This window comes from Zalophus californianus, chromosome 2 (assembly GCF_009762305.2).
Source record: "Zalophus californianus isolate mZalCal1 chromosome 2, mZalCal1.pri.v2, whole genome shotgun sequence".
Taxonomy (NCBI): domain Eukaryota; kingdom Metazoa; phylum Chordata; class Mammalia; order Carnivora; family Otariidae; genus Zalophus; species Zalophus californianus.
In genome coordinates, this window is record NC_045596.1 from 63,291,484 (window position 1) to 63,312,963 (window position 21,480).

Below are 21,480 nucleotides of genomic sequence, written 5' to 3' on the forward strand. Positions count from 1 at the left end.
CCAATTTTCCCTTATGTCCCATAGCAAAATTGGTTACATATCCAGTCCTAAATCAGATACTGACAAGAGGAAATGAGATTCATTATCACCGTATAACAGTGTTGGTTCATCCCCTGGAACTGGAGGGGCACCGACCCATCTGATCCTGTTGATATCTCAGATAACATCAGTGTTTTGTTATCACAGAGAGGGGGAGGCTCATGGGGAGACAATCACTATAGTAGTGCAGTTATGTAGTGACATTTTCTACATGTTATGTACGAGGCAAAATGAAATTTTAGTATTTTAACCTTTAAAAGAAAAGCATATTTATTTGAGAAGCATGTTATTTTCTATGTGTACTTTGTGATTGTCATAGGAAGCCAGTGTTTTGGCTTTTAATCTAATAAAATAGTTGCTTGCTATTATTTTTGTCTCGAGATTAAGCTCCTCAGTGATACATCATTTTGATAGTTTCTGATTCTTTGTAATTAATCGGTGCTTGTTCTTTTAGGTGGATTCTCCACGGTTTTCCTGGTGCGGACACATGGTGGAATCCGCCATGCATTGAAACGAATGTATGTCAATAACATGCCAGACCTCAACATTTGTAAAAGGGAAATTACAATTATGGTAAGTGAAAGAGTAATTCCATTTGAAAAATTTGGTGTATTTTCTTTTGGTTTTGCACTATAACATTAACCAGCTTTTAGGCAAGCTGTTTATTGGCTTATGCATGTCTAGAAAACCTTTGAAGTGCATTCTTTATAGTCCTACTTAGGGCTAAATATAGTAAACTCGTCCTCCTTTATCCTGTCTTCCTTGTTGTAGTTGAAAGGGGCAAACTACTCTGCTTTTTGTTTTTCCCTCTTTTTAAAATACATTTTAATTATGGAATATTTTGAGAATAGAAAAATTAGAGAATTATGTAATAAATACCAGTTTATGCACTACCCAACTTAATTAAAATCTTACAGATATAGTTGAAGCCTTCTGTAGATTCCTTCCTAGCTGTATCCCTGTACTGTTCTCATTCAAAAAGAAACCATTGTCCTGAATTTGGTGTTTACCTTTCCCATGGTGTTTATTAATACATTCAGTGTAATGTGTTTGTCTTCAACAACAATTTGGTTTGCTTTTCATTTTTAAAATCATGCTGTAAAGTTTATTGTTGTTATTACTTTTTTTGGGGGGGGATGTACTCTCCAATATATGGAAGGATAACCTTCAATAAAGGAAAAATTCTTTTTAAATATTAGGAAAAGTAAAAAATATTTTAATAGGTTATTAAAGAAATTTCAGTAACTTGGTTAACTAAACAGTTAAAAAAAAGTACAAACTAAAAAGTTTCTTTTTTTCTAGGGTATCTTTTTCTCAGTGCTCTGGATGGCTGCTTCTTGTTTTTCTTCTCTTCCTTCTCCTTTATTCTTCCTTTTCTTCTTCTTCCTCTCCCTTTTCCTCCACCTCTTCTTTTTCTTCCTCCTCCTCTTCTTCTTCCTCTCCTTTCTCCCCTCACCTTTTCCCCGCTTCTACTTCTTTCTCCTCTTGTCTCCCTCCTCCCCTTCTTCCTCACCCTTTTCCTCCACATCTTCTTTCTCCTCCTCTTTTCCTGCCTCCCATTCTTCCACACTTCTTCCCCCAGTCTTCTTCTTCCTTTCTCTCTTCTTCCCTTCTCCCTCCACCTCTTCTTTCTCTTCCTCCTCCCCTTCTCTTTTGCTTCTGTTTTCTTCCTGCTGTCATCTACTGTTTATCAAGTGCTAGTATATATTTAAAATTTCTTTTTTAGTGAAGTGAAATTGCATAATGTAAAATCAGCTATTTTATGTATTTCGTTATTTATTTATTTATTAAAATCAGCTCTTTTAAAGCAAACAGTTTGGGCATTTAGTGCATTCATGATGTTGTGCAGCCACCACCTCTGTCTAGTTCTGAACCTTCTCATCACTCCAAAAGGAAATCCCCTGCCCAGTAAGCAGTTGCTCCCATTCCTACCTTGTTCTAGCCCCTGGCAACCACCCGTTGTGTTATGTCTCTGTGGATTTAGCTATTCTGGATATTTCATGTAAATGGAGTCATGCAATATGTGACCTTTTGTGTCTGGCTTCTTTCACTTAGCATGTTTCTGAGGTTCATCCACATGGTATGTGTGCATCTATCTATCTATATCTATCTATCTATCTATCTATCTATCTATCACAGTTTGTTTATTCATCTGTTGATGGACTTTTTTAAAAATCCACTGATGGACATTTGGGCTGTTCCTACTTTTTGGCCGTTGTGAATAGTGCTGCTATGAATATGTGTGTATATGTATTTGTTTTGAGTATTTGTTTTCAGTTTTTTTTGGGTTTATATTTAGGAGTGGAATTGCTGGGTTATAGTAATTCTGTGTTTAACTTTTTTAGAAACCACTAAACTGTTTTCTATAGCAGCTGAACCATTTTATGTTCACACCAGCAATGTATGGGAATTCCAGTTTTTCCACATCCATGTAAACACTTGTTAATATCATTCCTTCTTATTCAGTTGCTTAAAGATTTCTTATTTTATATCAACATCTTTATCAACACGTTTTGATCCCTTTTGTTCAGAGATAGGTACATTTATACAACATGACTTAACTGATTGAAGAGATTTACCCCAAGATAATAGGGATTCTTAGACTAAGTTCTTAAACTTGAGTCTAGGTATGGTACTGTTGTACCATAATTCTTTCTTTCAATAGAAATTGTGTAATTTTGATATGTAAAATATAGTCATTATCAGTAGCAGCAACACTCAAATTCTGTGCTTTTGAACACAGAATTTAGGGAGATTAGCTCTTTAGAACAGTGGTCTTCCAAATTTTTTTGTTGCCCATCTACCATTATATTTATGTGTTTATGAATTATTCACATGTTCAGCTGCCAAATTACGGTTAAAATTGGGTTTATTATTAATGATAGTGGATGTAAATTTATTTTAAAAAGGATTGTTGATAATTGTTTTTTAATTTAATTTTAATTAGGTCAATTAGATGATTATTTTTAACCTCATCACATGCTGATCATTATCTTGTACCAGGAACAAAAGTGTCAGATTTGCCATTTTTTTCTTATTTCTTTGTACTTGTATTATTAGTATTATCTTTAACCTATGGTTTCTTAATAGAAATTTTTTTAGCCACTTGTTCATTTTGTACGTTATTTAAAGTATATACATTCATAAATCCTCTTAACTAGGTACACATAAATTGCAGTATGTTGCAGGCAAAACAAACAAATGAGAGTATAATTGTTAGTTCATAAATATTAGAGGTTAATTTAAAAAAATTTTTTAGCTAAAAATAAATAAAAGTTAACGTTCTGATACTGTATTCTTGAGTCCCAAAGGACTGTCTTGCACACTTTTGGATACTGTTGGTTTTGAGTGAACTATTTCTTTCTTCCTGATTGAATTTAAAAATTAGTGTTCCTCCACATGTAAGTACACTTTTCAGTGAAACTGTAGAAACCTTTTCGAAATATGTCAGATTCCACAGTTATGCTTAATTTACTTTTTGAAATTCTTTAAATATATTAATTTAGACTTTAAAACATTGCTAATAGAGCTTTAAAATATATGTTTTTCAATTACTATTATTTTTCAGAAAGAGCTGTCTGGTCACAAAAATATTGTGAGTTATTTGGACTGTGCTGTTAATTCAATTAGTGATAATGTATGGGAAGTGCTTATCTTAATGGAATATTGTCGAGGTAAGTATTTTTCTGTATTTGTTTTATACTGAAAAAAAATTGCCCTTAAAATGGTTTCCTAGGTGTCTTGGTTTCTCCTAGGGCAGCTGTCACCTGATTCTAGACACTTATTGTAATCTCAGCTTTAATTATCTAATTAAGGAACACTGTAAAGAATACTTAAAATCTAGTCATCCTTGCTGTAGTGATGATAGGAGCATATAAATGACAATTAGAAAAGTGCTGTTGGTTTAAAAAACAAGAAATCCAAGCAGGTGAAGAGCAGTTACACATCATCCTCCCTATGTTTCTTTTATAGTCCAACAAAGAAGAGCATAATTTATCAATATTAGTGTTATAAGACTTTTTCCAGCACTCTACCTTGTTAATATTCAGTATTATTAAATGTAATAAATTTAGATGCATTTTGATCTGTAATATTTATAAACTTACGTAGTCTTTTGGGGTTCTTTTATAAATATCAAAAGGTTAAAAACTATATTTTATTTGGATCTCTTATGGTATTTCAAAGAAATTTACTGGTATAGTATGCCTTAATAATAATAATTTTAAAACTTTTTAATTTAATGTGTTTGAAGGGGGCAATTAAGTCATTTCCTGCAAACTTGCTTTTTTTTTTTTTAAATCAGACTGTATCTGGCAATTGGGGCTGTGAGGAATCTTGGTTTATATTTAGATTCTCTTAAGACAGTTACGATTTTTAATTACGATATTAGGAACACTTGTCATTTCCTGAATGATGGAGGAGGAGGAAGATGGTGGTGGTGTTGGAGAAAATATAGTTTCATTTACTCTAGTTTTGTAAGGAGGGAAGGACAGGGGAAAATGAAGTGAACCGGTATTATAATATCTATTATGATATACTTGTAAGTTATTTCCATATATAACATAAGAAAATTAGATGTTTTCCTTGTTGTTTTCTCTTATTTATATTTCATACTGTAAAACATTGTGATCTCTTTAAGGAGAAGATATTGACGTTCTTTACTCCACTTTCCTGAGTTCTAGCATTTGTGGTGCTCTTAGCTGGATAGAGTAGCCCTTGGTTACTTGTAAAGATAGCCCTTGGCTATTTTTTTAAAGATAATTGAATCTGGCATAATCATAGCCTTGGATGAGTTTAATTAATAGTCATCCAGAAGACATTTTAAAAAGGGAACCAAATGAATTTCAGTTTTTAGGGGACAAATTTTATTTTTTAATTTTAATTTTTTAAAGATTTTTTTATTTATTTGAGAGAGAGAGTCATGAGGAGATCATGACCCTGAGATCATGACCGAAGTCAAAATCAGGAGTTGTTTGCTCAATGAGCCACCCAGATGTTCCAGGGGACACATTTTAAAGTGACCTGAGCTATATTTTGAGGAAGGCATGCTTTTGCATTTTAAGAAATTAAAAAAATTTTTTTATCTGGTTTAATTAGCAAGCTGATTCACATGAAATTTTTATTTTTATCAGGGTAATTCATATATAAGTTTTAAAAAGTCAAAGAGTTCTGTTAAGCTGTGTCTAAATCGTTATCCTCTTGCCTCATCCCTCTCCTCCGAGGCATTCACTTTAAAAATCCTTGAGATATTTCTCCTCATACTTATTCCATATTTCTACACTTCATTAGGTAGAGGAGAGTCTAGTTTTAATGAGATCCTTGGGGTATGAAAAAGAGGGAACTTAGAAAATCGGGGGAAGTATGTGATTCTGGGCATGAGGAGGCTCTTGAATGAAAGTTTGCCAGTGCTAGCTCTGATTTTATGTTTTAGATAGTATCTCCAAGTAAAGATGGTATCTCCTTTTTTTTACTGTGAAGAGTAGTATATTCTTAGTTTTCAGATTAAATTAATAATTGGTGTTTAAATTATTTTGTTTGTCATTTAACTGTGATATGGAATAGTGTGTATCTTTCTTGTACTTTTAAATTTTTTTCCTGGAGTTAATAATTACTACATTTTTTATTCGCCTAATTTCCTTCTCCATATATATTAGTATTTTAGCCCCACATTCCCCAATGGAAGTGTAAATCTTTATGCAATATGCTTAAACATTTAAATACTTGTGTCAATTTTAGTTTTTCTCCATAGAAACATCCTTTCGGGAGACTTCAGTTCTGCTTAATTTTGAACAGCATTTAGCTGTCATTCTGGGAGTTCTCTTTGCCTTCCTATCTTGGACTCCCTACTGCTCATGCCTCCCTCCTTGTTTTTAACTACTTCCTTGGAATAGAGTACATTTTTCATTAGCTTTCTGATAATGAATTATGGAAGGAAACATTTTTGAAACCTTGCATATATAGAAGTATTTTTATTCTACATCCATATTTAATTGTTAATTTGGCTGACTAAAGTGTTGCAGGTTAGAAATAATTTTGATCTAGAATTTTGAAGGCATTATTCCATTTTTTTTCCCCTAGTGTTTGTTGCTATTGAGAAATCTGATGCATTATGATTCTTCGGGTTTTTTTTAGGTGACCTCTTTTTTTCCATGGACACTTAGAATCTGTATCTCTAGCATTCTAAAATCTCAGGTATATTGCCTTGGTTATGGGTCAATTTTGCTATCTTTATTTCTGGGCACTCAATTTTTTTCTCTCCTTCATTTTCCCTCTTTCTCTCTTTTTCTTAACCATCTGAGCCACCCAGGCGCCCTCTCTTTTTCTTCTCTTTTTAAAAATTCTACTTATGTTGGGAGCATTCCTTAAATATATCTTTTAGCTCCTCTATAGAATTTGGTATTTCTGCTATGTTATTTTTAATTTCCAGGAACTCTTTCTGTTCTCTCAATGTTGTTCTTTGTTAAAATGCACCTTGCTCTTGTTTTAGATGCATATCTTTTGTTATCTGCAGTTACTAATTACAGTTTTTAAAAAGTTTTCTTCTGTTCCTTGTGTTTTTGTTTTTCTTATTTTTTTTTTCTGTTTGTTAATACACCTTTTTTTATGTTAGACGTTTTCTTCAGATGTTTCACCAGTTAAGCTTACTGCATGTACTGTAGATCAGAATGTACCCTCTGAGTGGGCAATTATATCCTAGAGAAGGAATCTGGAGGATCTGAAGAGAGCATGCTCAGTTCCTTTTTCTCAGATGAATCCATTAGATAAGTTCCTTTTCTTTTCATGGGGGAGGAGTGAGTTGGAGGGGTAGAGAATGGGAGAATAATTACTTGCCCCTTACTTCTTCTATAGAAGCTAATTATATTACATAAAATTGTTTAAGAATGAAGGTACTTTTGTAAGGCAGTCAATGTTATGAATATAGATCAGGTACATTGGTTTTGATTATATAGGGATAAAACTGTACAGGATGTAGAAGAATGTATTATATAGCTGATATGCCCCATCATGGTTTCAGGTATCAAATGTTTACAGTCATCTTTTGTAATAAATATTAGATCTTTGTAGGTTCAAGATTTGACACTGAGTAATTTGCTAATACTCTGATATATATAGGTTAAAGAGAGATTACATGCTTGAGGTAAGATTTCCAGAAATCAGAGTTGAATTTGAATATATTTCCATTACTGTATGTGAAGAACTTTTGAGTGTGTGGGTAGCTCAGTCGGTTAAGCGTCTGACTCTTGATTTCAGCTCAGGTCTTGGTCTCAGGGTCATGAGTTCAAGCCCCTTGTTGGACTCCTCACTGGGGGGTGGGCGTGGAACCTACTTAAAAAAAGCAAAAACAAAAAAAAGAAAAAAGAGAGAGTGAGAGAGGGAAAAGAGAGAGCTTTTATTTCCAGGAGGTGTTTGACAGAAATTCCCGTGGATAATATACCTTAGCTTTTGCTTAGTAACAAAACATCCTAAAAGTCAATAGCCTAAAACAACAATCATTTATTATTGTGTATCAGTGGGTCATCTGTTCTAGCCTGAGCTTGGTGGAATGAATACTGTTCATTTTGACTGGGCTCGCTCACATGAGGGTGGGTTTGCTGGGTTTAGAGTGGCTCTGTTTTATATGTTTTGCATCATTTTCCCAGGCACTATCAAGCTGTCCTCGGGATATTTTCTCATAGAGATAGTAGAAATACAAGTATACCTTTTTTGATTTCTGAATCTGGTTCTTTTGTTTCTCAGAATAATCTTAACTTTAATTTTCAGGGGACTTTGATTTTGCATAATGAAATTTTATTTGTTTCAACATTTGAAATGCAGCTCAAATACAGCTGTTAGCTTTTTCTGGGGACTTGGATTTTGTGATTCAAGACCTCTGAATGGAAGAAAGAGGATTAACATTTGTTTAAAATTTATTCTACTCATTACAACATTGAAAGTTTGGAAGAGGAACTAAACATTGAGTTCAAGGTTATGATTTCTTCAGCTATGAAATGATATTTCAAGAATGTGAATGAGCACCAATAAAACATCTTTCATCCTGTTTAATTTTTGGTTAAAGCAAGTTCCATGTCTAACACACAAAATGATGGAGGACATTGCTGCCTGGTCAGGTGCCTCAATCTTGAGATACTCTGAATAAATTGCAACCAAATATACTTGAGTGGTCTGAAAATTGGGGATTGATAGGTAAAATTTGATATCTTTTCTGCTTTAAAATTTTAAGAAGAAACCCAGCCATTTCAGAAAATACATGAGCATGCTGTTTAGACAGTAATGATAAAAGGGACAGGTGTGTATGCACCTTCTTGCAGATTACAAAGTAGTAAACATTCATTTGTCCAACTTTGTTAAAAGAAAGTTTCAAATTAGCAATTCCCAAACTTGATTTTTTATTAGAATGCTTTCTGAATGAATCACATATTTACTTGTGTTCTTAGATGATGGTAAACTTTTTCTTAATAATTTAGAATTGTCATTAGACTGTTGATTATTTTGATATATGTAATATATAATCAATCCTCTCAGGGCTCATTGGTATGACTATTTGAGTTTAGTAAGTTATTCTGCCCATTGTCTTTTTCAGGGGGCCTGAAATTTAGAGCATAAGCATCTTAACCCATCTCTCCATTTCCACTCTTGTGATTCCCTCATAATCAAGGAGATCCTTTAAAAAGCTAGATCAGGAAGTTCCCCTGGTTGTCAAGATAAATCTAAAATATGGCTGATGGGTAGCTGTCTTGTCAGTTTCATGTCACTTTACCACTTCTCTGCTTCTTAGACCATACCTACATTGGTTTTAAGTTATTCAAAGTTTTAAAGCTCTTTTCCAAACTGGAGGCCTTTGTGCATGTTGTTTGCTGTTGCTAGCATGCTTTTCTCACAGATCTCTGCCTGGCTGGTTTCTAATCATCCTACAGTCTCAACATCAATATCACTTCCCCAGACAGACCTCATCTGACACCCTCTCCTCCCCATCCTCCTTCACCAAGGAGGTTTTTAAATTTAGGTTCCTCTCATATTATGTTTATTGTATATAATTATATGCTTATTTTTGTAAGGGCTTAATGTTTATGCCTTAGATTATAAATTCCATGATAATATAAACTTTATTTTTGCTCACCTCTCTTTATCCAATAGCTAGCGTGGTGTTGAATAACTGTTTCTTCAAATCCATGATGCCATCAATTATAAAGTATATCTTGATTTCAGAGATGTTAAAATCTTAAAAAATGGCTAGTAGCATCTATCTTAAGATGTTTTCTTTTCAGAGATGTAAAATATGAAAATGCGTGTCTTTGAATCAATATGATATGGTACAGTAAGACTCCTTACATAAGCATTATGAAAAAGCCAATTCCCTGTTACCTGAGACCATACAGGAATTTCTTTATTTCTTTGTGGTAGTCTTCTTTTACTAAAAATATGTCTTCTCAAAATTTCTTTTTTGGTTAGCTGGACAGGTAGTGAATCAGATGAATAAGAAGCTGCAGACAGGTTTCACGGAAGCAGAAGTGTTACAGATATTCTGTGATACCTGTGAAGCTGTTGCCAGATTGCATCAGTGTAAGACTCCAATAATTCACCGGGATCTGAAGGTAGGAATTTTAGACTACTTATGGATGAATACATTTTAAACTTTAGCATTAAAATATTCTTGGACTATCTTCATCTATACTAGGTTTTATTACCAGCACTGAGAAGGGTCTCTCTGTCCCAGGCTTCATTTCCTGAGGCCATGTAGAGACTGTAGAATAGAAACTGTGCTTTCCATGACCCTGCGGGCTTCTAGTAAGGCTGTAGAAGTGAATGTTGTGCCCTCTACTCTGCTTCTGTTGTACATAGTAGGCTTTTTAAAAAGGTTTCACATGAGCAAAAATGTGAACTTCACTGATGTAGGTTGAGTGTCCTTCCACACTGTTCTCGTCTAGTTCAGCTCTCCTCCTATTTCCTATAACCCATATTAAGCATCAGGATGTTTTCCAGAGATTTTGGAGGCAAACTTGAATGGGTCTTTTTACTCACTTTTATTTATAATTTACTATAGTTTTCTATAATTTACTATAATTTGGTGGTGATTGTCTTTAAGGTCATTTTATCTTAGCTTTTTGTAGGCTCTGATCTCTTGTGTAGGGTACCCACTTGTTATATTGGAAAAAGTCCCCAAAGAGGATTTAAAAGTCCTGGTATCATATTTCTCAAGATATCATTACATACATTATTTAAAACTATAGGAGTCTTCTTTGATGCCCACAAACACTAAGATTACAAAAATTTCTCTTCCCAAAATGCTATATGCCCAGATATCCCATGGCTAAACTGTCATCCCGCTTCAAGTCTGCTCAGATTAACCCTCTCAGTGAATTCTGTCTTACACACCTTATTTATAGTTACAGCCTAACATTTCTGCTCTTTACCCTGCTATATCTTTTATTATCGCTTGTTACCTTGTAAGGTACTATATAATTTGCTTATGTATTGTGCTTATTGTTTACTTTCTGTTCACTTCCAGTAGAGTGTACGTGTGGGCAGGGATTTTTCTCTTTTGTAGTGATATATCCAAGTATTTGGAATGGTGCCTGACACATAGCCAGGGTCTCAATAAATATTTAATGAAGGAATAAATCCCAATTCTGACTGATTATACAAAATTTATGAAAGGTGATAATAAAATTCTCTTAAGATACAAGAGAATAGAAGGTGTCATTTAAAATGTAGGTTGTTAACCATGAAAACGTCAGCTAGGGAAACCTACAGGAATATAATACAAATTAAGCCAAAATTGAAATGCATGCCTGCAGACTTCTGTCCTTTAATTTGGATAACCAGTGTAGTTCATTTTAGTTGTTATGAATATGCAGTGTTTACATTTTCCCTAATAATTCGGTATAACTTCAACACGTAAAGTCAAAACTGTGTTTTTTAGTGGAGCATTGTAGATAAAAATGGAATTAGAAGTCAATCAGGTAGAATTTTAATAGTTTTTGTTACTTGTCTATAGATAAGCTGAAGTGTCAGAAAAAGATAAAAATGGAGATACAGTATAGATAGACTTGGACTGCTGCTAGTTCTTCTTTTTTTCATAGAAGAGGTTTAAAGAGGATTTAGGGCTTCTTGGCCCCTGCAAAAATCATCCTGGGATGGGAAAAGCACTTCTCTGTTCTTAATAAGAGAAACAGTAGACATAGTCAAGTATATTTTTGGTCCAATTCTTTTGTCCTTCCTCATAATTTATCTTACTCCTGTCTCTATGTATATATGACACAAACCTTACAATGTTGATTTTGTAAAAACATGGTTATAAAAATAAAATTCACTTTGAAAATACTACTAATTATTTATTTTTTCTGAAGGTAGAAAATATTTTGTTGAATGATAGTGGAAACTATGTACTTTGTGACTTTGGCAGTGCCACGAATAAATTTCTTAATCCTCAGAAAGATGGAGTTAATCTTGTAGAAGAAGAAATTAAAAAGTAAGTTTCTGTCTTTATTGTGCTTTGTCTCATGGGAATTTTAGTTCAGTCTGTGGACCACTTCTGCTAATACAAATTTTAGGTGTTTGATTTATAGATTCCTTCAAAATATTTCTGTGACTTTGACTAATTTATGTCTGCTTTGGCTCAGTAGAAAATATATTTTATCATGCATACAGGTTTTTCATGTACATTGTAAATATATTTATCAAGAAATTTGTTAAGCTATAATAATTTGTGGAATCATTAAAGGGAGTTTTAAGTGATTGTTGTTCAGTTAAACATCTTTGTTTTTACTAATACTGAGGATTGTGCTTGTTAGGAAAAACATTAAATTATTTGAAAGTTAAGTTTTTCATATTTAAAATGAGGAAGATTGACTTCTTAATGTATTGAAAACTGTGTGGAAAACATGTTACTCTATGATAGTGTTTTAGAAAGCTCTCTGGTAGAAGTACATCATATCTGCTTATGTTTTCTTAATCTTGTACTTTCTGTGGTTGCTAGAGTACCTGTAAGTACTTTTCCCTGACTTTTCTGTTTTCTAGTTTTAGAAAATAGAACTGTTTGTAAATCTTAGATTATCTTAGTAAAATGATACAGAACGCCCAAAGATCTTGAGAATAACAATTTGTTGTCTTTTCTAAGTTGCCTTTCTTCACTTCCTCACAAATTCTCAGTTGTTTAAGACTAAGGGCTATCATTTGAACTTCAGTATACATTTTGAAATGACTCAAGGAGAGCTGATCTTACTGTTGCCCGTTTGTATAACACTGTGGGTTTCTAGACTGTGTATTGCTACTAAGGAAACTTAGCTTATGATTACATTAGATTCCGTAAAACTTAACTCCTTAGTAAACATATAAATGTCCTGAAGAACACAAGAACAAATTATTGAATTGGCTTCTTGGGGAGATATATATATATATAATATATATAATATATATATTATGTATATATTTTATATATATATATAAAATTAAAAAACTATTGGGTCATGATATATAATGCCTGCTTTAGGATCTCTGACTTGCTGAAAGTTTCATTTCTTGCTGTTGAATTTGAAGTATAGTTAAGGTTTAGTAGATTTTTGCAGTAGTGATAAATGCAGGCTCATGAGGAGTTCTTTTGCTTTTGTGGCTCAATTGAGGAGTTAATGGTCTAACCATTTATTCAGTTGATGGGTGTTTATTCAGGGCCTACAATGCAGTGGACACTGTTGTTGGTGCTGCAGTGTAGCAGTGAACAGAAGTTCTGCCCTCATGCAGTTTCTTTTCTGGTTTCTCAGGTTGCTCCTCTGTAGTGTCTCACCAGTCAGGGTAATTTTGAAAAATAAGATGATAGAATGTTGAGCCTTAAGATACTTCATATAAAATGAAACATATCAACACTCAAAATTGATCTTAAATTATGCCATGATATAGGAATTCCTTCCATTGTCTAATAATTTCTGCCATGAAATTGAGTACTACTTCATTAAAGTACTCTGTTCATAGTGGATTTAGAATTTTTATATTGGTAATATTTTCTTACAGTATCTTTTAATTCCAAATAACTTATGATGACAGTCAGTTCTAGAAGTGTTCTTAATTAGTGTAGTCAGAATAATGGCAACTAGGTTACTTTTAAAACAACAATGATATAAACAAACCTAAAGGAGATTTACTACTGTGTGCCAGGAATTATGTTACAGTCCATAAAAACAAACTCCTTAATAAACCTATAAATTAATTTTTTGAGAGGGTAGCGATATTGCTTTTAAATTAATAGACTAAAATATTTTGATAAGAATAATTTTAGAGTCAAATTATATTATTTAAAATAAATTCAAGGAAAGCTATGTTTTCAATCCATTGTCTTTAAGATTTTTTATTAAAGAAAGTTAAGTTTTTATATCATTAGAGATGCTATTGCACTTGTTGAATAAAAATGTGTATGTAGATGCTTTGTATTGTTAAATCTTGATAGACTTTTATCGAACTTTTTAAAAAGTGTTATTTCTATATAATGTTATTGAAACTAAAAGTTTTTGTAGTATTTTATATAGAAACAATGTAGTATCTGTCTTTTTTTTTTTTTTTTATATCTCCACTCCATTTCACTTATTTACTGCCAGGTATACAACTCTGTCATACAGAGCCCCTGAAATGATCAACCTTTATGGAGGGAAACCCATCACCACCAAGGCTGATATCTGGGTAAGGCCAAGAAAGGCTAACATTTTCTCTAACCAAATCAAAAAAAAATCTGAGTTCAGTTGATTATTTTCCCCGTGTTGCCCAAAAGGTATTACATAAGTAGAAGAGAGTGGTATAGAGTGGAGCTTCTTATTCAGAAGAAGAATAGAACATTTTATCTTCTTAATTCTGAATTGGAAAGCTTAGGTATAAAAAAGTAAATAAAGGACTTCCATATAATGTAACGTTTTACCACAGTAATTTTTAGAATTTATAGAGAATGTTAATATTTTTTTGATCGTAATTTTGGTTGGTCGCAGTATGGAAAAGCTGGTCATAACTCTTAAGTAGTTTTTAGAAGTATTTTAGGATTTTTTAATGTAAACTAACAGGAGTAAAGCTTTTTTCTAATTAAAATCATACCATTGACTAACTTCTATATATTGAGGATCTTATCATTTAACATATACCGTTGACGCTTGAACAACATGTGTTTGAACTGCATGGGTCCACTTAATATGCAGGGTTTTAAAAATAAATATATTGGAAAACTTTTTGGAGATCGGCAACAAATGTGAAAAAACTTGCAGATGAACCACGTAGCCTACAGATACTGAAAAAATTAAGAAAGTTATATATTATTTTAAGAATACAGCATGTAATATATTACAAAATATGTATTAATTATGTTATTGGTAACTGGTCAACAGTGGATTATTAGTAGTTAAGTTTTGGGGGAGTTAAGTTATACATGGATTTTTAACTGCACGGGGGGTTTGGTGCCCCTAACCCCCTATGTTGTTCAAGGGTTAACTGTGTATCTGGATTGAATTATTAAGATGATCATGTTTCTGTATAGTTGAACTTTATGTTAGAATGCTAATACTTATTTAGAACTTGTTTCATAAGGAAATATATTTTGGCTGTATTTGATAAACTAGCAAGAAACTCTATTTTAAATGTGAATTCATTTAAATTCAACAAGTATTTAGTCATATCTCCCTGTAGTTACTGTATTAGGGATGGAGGAAAAAAATTCCTTTGGAAATAGTTCTAGAGTTTACAAGAAAAGTCATGTTTGTTTTATTTTTAAATGTATTTAGAAAGTAGTAGAGCATAATGTGTGAAAGCAAATGAATATCTCCTTGGTCCTCTTCTGACCTCCTCCTTACAGGGGTTGGGATACTAAATATTCTTGCAAGATAATAAAAAAAGAGTATCTTTGATATCTTTTCATCTGTTGTAATATATACTTTTGCATGAATGATCTTAAATCTTAGTTGAATTTTTAACCATATGCACAGTTGAATCAAACCTTGGGTAAGTTTGATTTAGTTAACTTGATAACTGCTTATAGATCACTAGATTGAATAATTCAAACTCAGTTTTCTTTTCTCAGCATTAACATTTGACTTATCAAATGGCTTATAGTAAGTGGCTTACAGTATAATGTAGACAGCAAATCCAATCAGATCTTAATTTATAAAGTGAAGGTATTAGAAGAGGTGGTTGTGGAAGTCTTTTCTAGCCTAGTTTTGTGACGGCTGTTGAAATCTATGTCACCTAAAAGAGTATTTCAACAGCAGAGAAAACAGACATCATAGCTTAACTATAGTTTGGAAATCATCAAGGCTTGATTGAAAAATATAGTCTCTAAGCACATGATCATTACCCAGTATCTTAATAAAAAAGGAGGGATCCTTTCAGACTTTGTATGCATGCCAGCTAGCATACTAAATTGCGATAAATTTAAACTTTATACCATTTATAGATTAGTATATGGGGTAGTATTTCTATAATGGATAACTGGGTATAGCTGTGGGGTTACAGATAGATTACCCAAAAATAAAAAAGAAGAAAAATAATCAGAAAATAGAATCTATGTTTATATGCTTGACAGAAATAGAATTTTAATTACCATGGTGCCATTTTTTTCTTGTCTTAGCTCAGGTGAAACAGAAGTATGTTATAACATTTTAGGTGTGAATGAAAGAATATCCAGAGAAAATACTCAGTTCATACTGGTCAAGAATTATGTTTCTGATTCTATTTCAGGGTAGTACTGATTCTCAGGGACTTATTATATTGAGGTTTAAGTATTCATTTAGCACTTTATATTTTGGGAAAAATTTTTTTTTTGCCTGGAAGTTTTCATTGTAGGTTATTTTTATCCTGAGAAGTAGGATGCTGATTTTATAAGCATTAGGAAATTCAGTGAGAGATGCTTCATGTTGTCTTTTAATGAGGAAAATTGAAGATGATGATACTTAGCCTTCAAAATCAGGTCACTTGTTTCCTCCTGTTTCTTGAACAATTCTCATCATACCAAATGGATAAGGAGGCAAATGCCTTTGGTGTGAAAAAGTTAGGACACCTGGTTGTGTTCACACTGTGTGAAGCAGAGTATTTTATATTTTATATTTATGTTTTTTAAGTACACTGGCATTGCTATCTAAAATTGTTGTCTGGGAACTCCTGCAACATTTACTCTAACAGAAGACACATTACTAAACGTTTGATGATAAGATAAACCTGGCTAAAATGCAGAACTCTTAGACTGTCATCTGGGCAGGAGAAAGGTGTAATTTAATGTAGATATTACACCATTAATAGTATTTTTTTTAGTGCTGTTAAGGAAGCCTGAAGCTCAGTTTGCTGTATAAATACTGAAAATATCTTCCTTACAGAAAGAACCATTGTAAATATTTTTAAGTGACATGGAACTGGTTATTTCCATTCAGAATCTTTTCCATTTCATTAGTCACAGTAATGCTTTTGAACTTACTAGAATTACTCTTCTAGAATTGAAATTTCTAGAGTTTTTAAACTTATTGTTGGAAGGCTATATTGAAAATAATGTTTTGTAAATATCGTTGAACTTACAAAGGTGTTTCTGCATATTATGATTTTCATGGTAGAGAACTTAGTGTATTTGTTAGTTGAGTGTGCTAAGTTGATGTATGGAGAAAATCCAACAAAGGAGAGGTGATAGTAAGGCCAAATTTCAGTATTGCTGATATAATTGCATACTGACTATTGGAGAATTTTATTACAGTCTTTTTAGAATTAGAAATATCCTTTACACTCTTAAGGCTTGGGGTGACTTTTTTTTTTTTATAAAAACAACATGATTTCTTGAGCCAAAAATCACATTTTATTACTGCTTCTCAGGTTTGAGCTGTTAACAGCTTGGTAGCTAGGAATTTCCTTTGCTACTTTTCAGAATGCAATTTGTGTTGTTTTCAGGTGTTTTGTCCTCATTGTCAGCAAGTAGATTTATTGGTGCTGTGCTGTCTAGGAAGCCATGCAGGTGAAGCAGACAGAGCCTTTCTTTGTGAATTTTATTATAGATTAGCCAAGTACAAATATGAGTAGTATATTTAGAATAAAAATTATAGGGTTATATTTAGAAGTAGAGAACTAATTTTTATGATATGAAATAATAACATATGTCTAATGAATAATCAATAAAACTATTTATTGATGGTTGTCTGATAAATTTAACTGTGCTGGCTAACTCATATTTGGAACCCCAGGATTTTATAACATGTTTTATTTTGATTTTTAAAAAAATGTTTTTAGAGGGAGCCTTGTGATTACTTTGTTGGTTATATGCTAGTTTTGTGCTAAATATATTTTTTCCTTGTGAAAGAAATAAAAATATAATTTTTTCCCCCAAAGGGAACCAGCTACTTCCAATTTTAGTTACATCATTCATGATTTAGAGTTCCATTATAGCTTTAATGCAGCCAACTAACCACAGATGTGATAGAAAAATCTGGAAGTGATACAGTTAAATATCTTTTCAGAAATTAAGCACATTAATTGGTTTAAGTGGTAATTTGTGAAAAGAGTGATCCAATATTAGAAACAGACTTTAGTTTTTTTTTAGTAATATACTTAGTTTTTGGTCTGGGACTATGTTTTTGTCTTGTGATTGATTACTTGAGCTCTGATGATATTCATACTTGTTTTTTTACAGGCGCTGGGATGTTTACTGTATAAACTTTGTTTCTTTACCCTTCCTTTTGGTGAGAGTCAGGTTGCTATCTGTGATGGCAGCTTCACCATCCCAGACAATTCTCGTTACTCCCAGAATATACATTGCTTAATAAGTAAGTACTTGGAAAAATTTATGAAAAAATTGTAAGATACTGTACTTAAAGGTGGGCTGTTATATGTCTACCTAAGCCTAATCTTTTGATTTCATTTATTACAGTTTTGTGAAACTATTATAAAGAAAAAACATTAAAAAATGTTTGTAAGACTTTTATAGGAATGAAAGCAGCCTAATTACCGATTAGTGCATGGATATTTTTAAGCCCCCTAGATAAGCTTTTGTAGAACATAGAGATTATGTAATTAAGGAAACTGGAATTTCTGGAAAACCTTAGAGCAAAACATTTAATTACTCAGTCTTTGTACTTTGAAATCTAAATATCCAGATCTGTTGCTCTTTTGTATCAAAGTATTATCGGTCTTAGAGTGTAGCTTATTTGGCCACCGTTTTAAATATTTATTCTTGATTGATTATAAAGTGTTTATTGGAACACAACCTAAGTTGTGAGCTAACCCAGGTTTGATTTTCTAAGTAAGGGGCAGGGCATTTACTTTCAGAAACTCATTAGGATGTTCATTTCCTGCAGAGATTTCTTCGGATGCTCTGAAGCAGAACTTGGTTTTGCAGATTAATGGTGGCTGTACCAAAGGCTTACTATAAGTTATATGCTCAAGAATATACTGTTAAATGTAACTACTAAGTTTTTTTTTTTCTCACTGCTTACTTTGTGTAGTGATTTATATGAACATCAGGAAAAGCTTTGTTTTTCTTACTTCTGGGTCTACTGAGTCGCTTTATGGTTCTGTATCTTAGCTTTTTGCAGCTCATCTATTGGGCTTAATTTTTTTTGAAATATAGTTGACCTACAATATTATATTAGTTCCAGATGTATAATGTAATGATTTGATACGTGTATATATTATGAAATGATCACCTCAATAAGTCTAGGTAACATCACCTCACAGAGTTACACATTTTTTTCTCCCTGGTGATGAGAACCTGTAAGACTCTTAGCAACTTTCAAATTTACAATACAGTATTATTAACTGTGGTCACCATGCTGGGTACAGTACATCCCCAGAACTTATTTCTTTTGTGACTGGAAGGTTGTACCGTTTGACCCCCTTCACGCATTTTGCCCACCCCTCCTCTTCCCCCACCTCTGGCAACCACCAATCTGTTCTCTGCATTTATGAGTTCATTTTTCTTTTTTTCTCTATCTTTTTTTTTCTTTTTTAAGAGTCTACATATGAGTGAGATCATACGGCATTCGTCTATGTCTTATTTCACTTAGCATACTGCCCTCAGGTCCATCCATGTTGTCTCAAATGGCAAGATTTCCTTCCTTTTTAATAGCCAAATAATATGAGAGAGAGAGCGAGTGTGTGTGTGTGTGTGTGTGTGTGTGTGTGTGTGTGTTACATTTTTATTTACTCATCAGTGGACACTTAGGTTGCTTCTATGTCTTGGCTATTGTAAATAATGCCATACTAAACATAGGGGTGCTAATAACCTTTTTTTTTTAAGATTTTATTTATTTATTAGAGAGACAGCAAGAACACAAGAGGGGGAAGGGGCAATGGGAGAGAGAGAAGCACACTCCCCACTGAGTAGGGAGCCCAACGTGGGGCTCGATCCCAGGACCCTGGGATCATGACCTGAGCCAAAGGCAGATGCTTAACTGACTGAGCCACCCAGGCGCCTCATGCAGATACCTTTTTGAGCTGTTTTTGTTTTCTTTGGATAAATACCCAGAAGTGGACTCACTGGGTGATGTGATAATTACATTTTTAATTTTTTGAGGGACCTTCATACTCTTTTTTCCAGAGTGGCTGCTCCAGTTTACATGCTCACTCACACTGCCCAAAGGATTCCTTTTCTCTACGTCCCTACTAACACTTGTTATTTCTTATCATTTTAATAGTAAATAAAATTATTTTAATACCGATTTTCTATGGGAAACCAGGAACTTGCTTGCTTGTTTTAATACACTTAAAATTTATTATGGAAATAAAAAAAACCCCACAAATATAGGCAGAACAGTTCAGTGAATTATGTACCTGTTACCCAGCTTCGGTGATTATTAACTCATGGTAGTCTTTTTTCATCTCTGGCCTCACCCACTCTCTTTTATATTATTTTTGAAAATAATCTCAGACACTTTACTGTACCTTTGGGAAAAAAGTGAAAGATTAAGATAGGAGTTCCTTGGAGATTTCTAGTCATTGCTCCTGGGTTACCTCTTGGGCAGGTGTAGAGAGGGGGCTCTGATCCATGACGTCAAGGGGCAGCCATCAGGACTACCCCAAATATACTAACCTGGCATATTGATAGTGCCATTTTAGTGTTTCAGTCATGATTGAACACACTTACTATTAGCTATTAAATTTGGTTTCATTTCAGCAGTCAGTCCATGGAATAAGTTATGTAGGATTTATATACCTAACATGTAAGTTTCTAATACAGATGGTTCTTGACTCTATGATGTTTCTTATGCTTTTTCACCTTTATGGTGGTGTGAAAGCAATACACATTCAGTAGAAACCATACTTTGAATTTTAACTTTTCATCTTTTCCCGAGTAGCAATATGTGGTGCGTTAACTCTCTTGTGATGCTGGGCATCAGCATCGAGCTGCAGCTCCCAGCCACCACATGATCTCAAGGGTGGACGATGATGCTTTCAAGCATTCATGTGCCCATACAATCATTTTGTTTTTCATTTTAAGTACAGTATTCAGTAGATTACATAAGATAGTCAATACTTTATTGTCATATAGGCTCTCTGTTAGATGATTTTGCTCAACTGCAGGCTAATTGTAAGCATTCTGAGCATGTCTAAGTAGGCTAGGCTAAGCTATGTTCAGTAGGTTAGGCGTATTAAATGTGTTTTTGACCTATAGTATTTTTAATTTATAATGGATCTGTTGGAATGTATCTCCCTCATAAATTGAGGAAGGTCTGTAACAATCCCCACAGGTTAACAGATAAAAATAACAAGTTAATGATTAAAGTATTTATGGTTGTAAAATCGGAGTGGGTGTTCTCTTTTTAGGTATACTTACTATAAGTGTAATAAATAGAAGTCTTTGGGAGAGGAAAAGTGTCTTTATGAAAGGAAAACAATTTAATAAAATTTTAAGCAGAAAAATTCTTTTGAGACTTGTGTCTAAAGTATTTTCCTATTAAATTTGTTGAGCTATCAGAGAGGCTGGTTTAACTTTTACTTAGGCCCAGGCATGGATCTATCATTTTGTATAACTTGAATGGGAACCACTTTATTTAATTTTTGGCTTAAGTCCTTAGCAAAACCATAATTTAACTTGATCACTGCTACAGCAGCAGCAGCTCCTTTAGCAGCTCTTTTTGTTGGAATATGCATGGATGTTGTACTTTCCTATACAATTAGTTATAAACATAACTATTTCAGCTGCCTTGGGCAAATGTTTTTATTTTTATTTTTTTAGAAGATTTTGTTTGAGACAAAGAGCGTGTGTGCACAAGCAGGGGTGGGTAGGTGGGAGGGAGACGGAGAAGCAGATTCTCTGCTGAGCAGGGAGCCCAATGCTGGGCTTGATCCCAGCACCCTGAGGTCATGACCTGAGCGGAAGGCAGACTGAGCCACCCAGGTGCCCCACAAGTGTTTTTTAATCAGATATGTCTGATATCTGAGTTGGAAAAACTGTGGTAATTTAATCATACACTATCTTCAGTGCTAAGACTCTTTTGTGTTCTT

The 21,480-nt window shown here is 33.3% G+C and overlaps 1 protein-coding gene across 3 annotated transcripts in view; it reads left to right on the forward strand.

Moving 5' to 3' along the window:
• Positions 1 to 21,480, forward strand: part of BMP2K (BMP2 inducible kinase) — a 139,501-nt gene that overhangs the window by 59,307 nt on the left and 58,714 nt on the right. For all 3 annotated transcript variants that reach the window (XM_027600707.1, XM_027600706.2, XM_027600708.2), the window contains exons 2-7: positions 494 to 612; positions 3,608 to 3,713; positions 9,490 to 9,632; positions 11,388 to 11,509; positions 13,626 to 13,707; positions 17,669 to 17,801. In XM_027600707.1, coding sequence (XP_027456508.1) covers positions 494 to 612; positions 3,608 to 3,713; positions 9,490 to 9,632; positions 11,388 to 11,509; positions 13,626 to 13,707; positions 17,669 to 17,801 — 705 coding nt within the window. The remainder of the gene's footprint in view (positions 1 to 493; positions 613 to 3,607; positions 3,714 to 9,489; positions 9,633 to 11,387; positions 11,510 to 13,625; positions 13,708 to 17,668; positions 17,802 to 21,480) is intronic.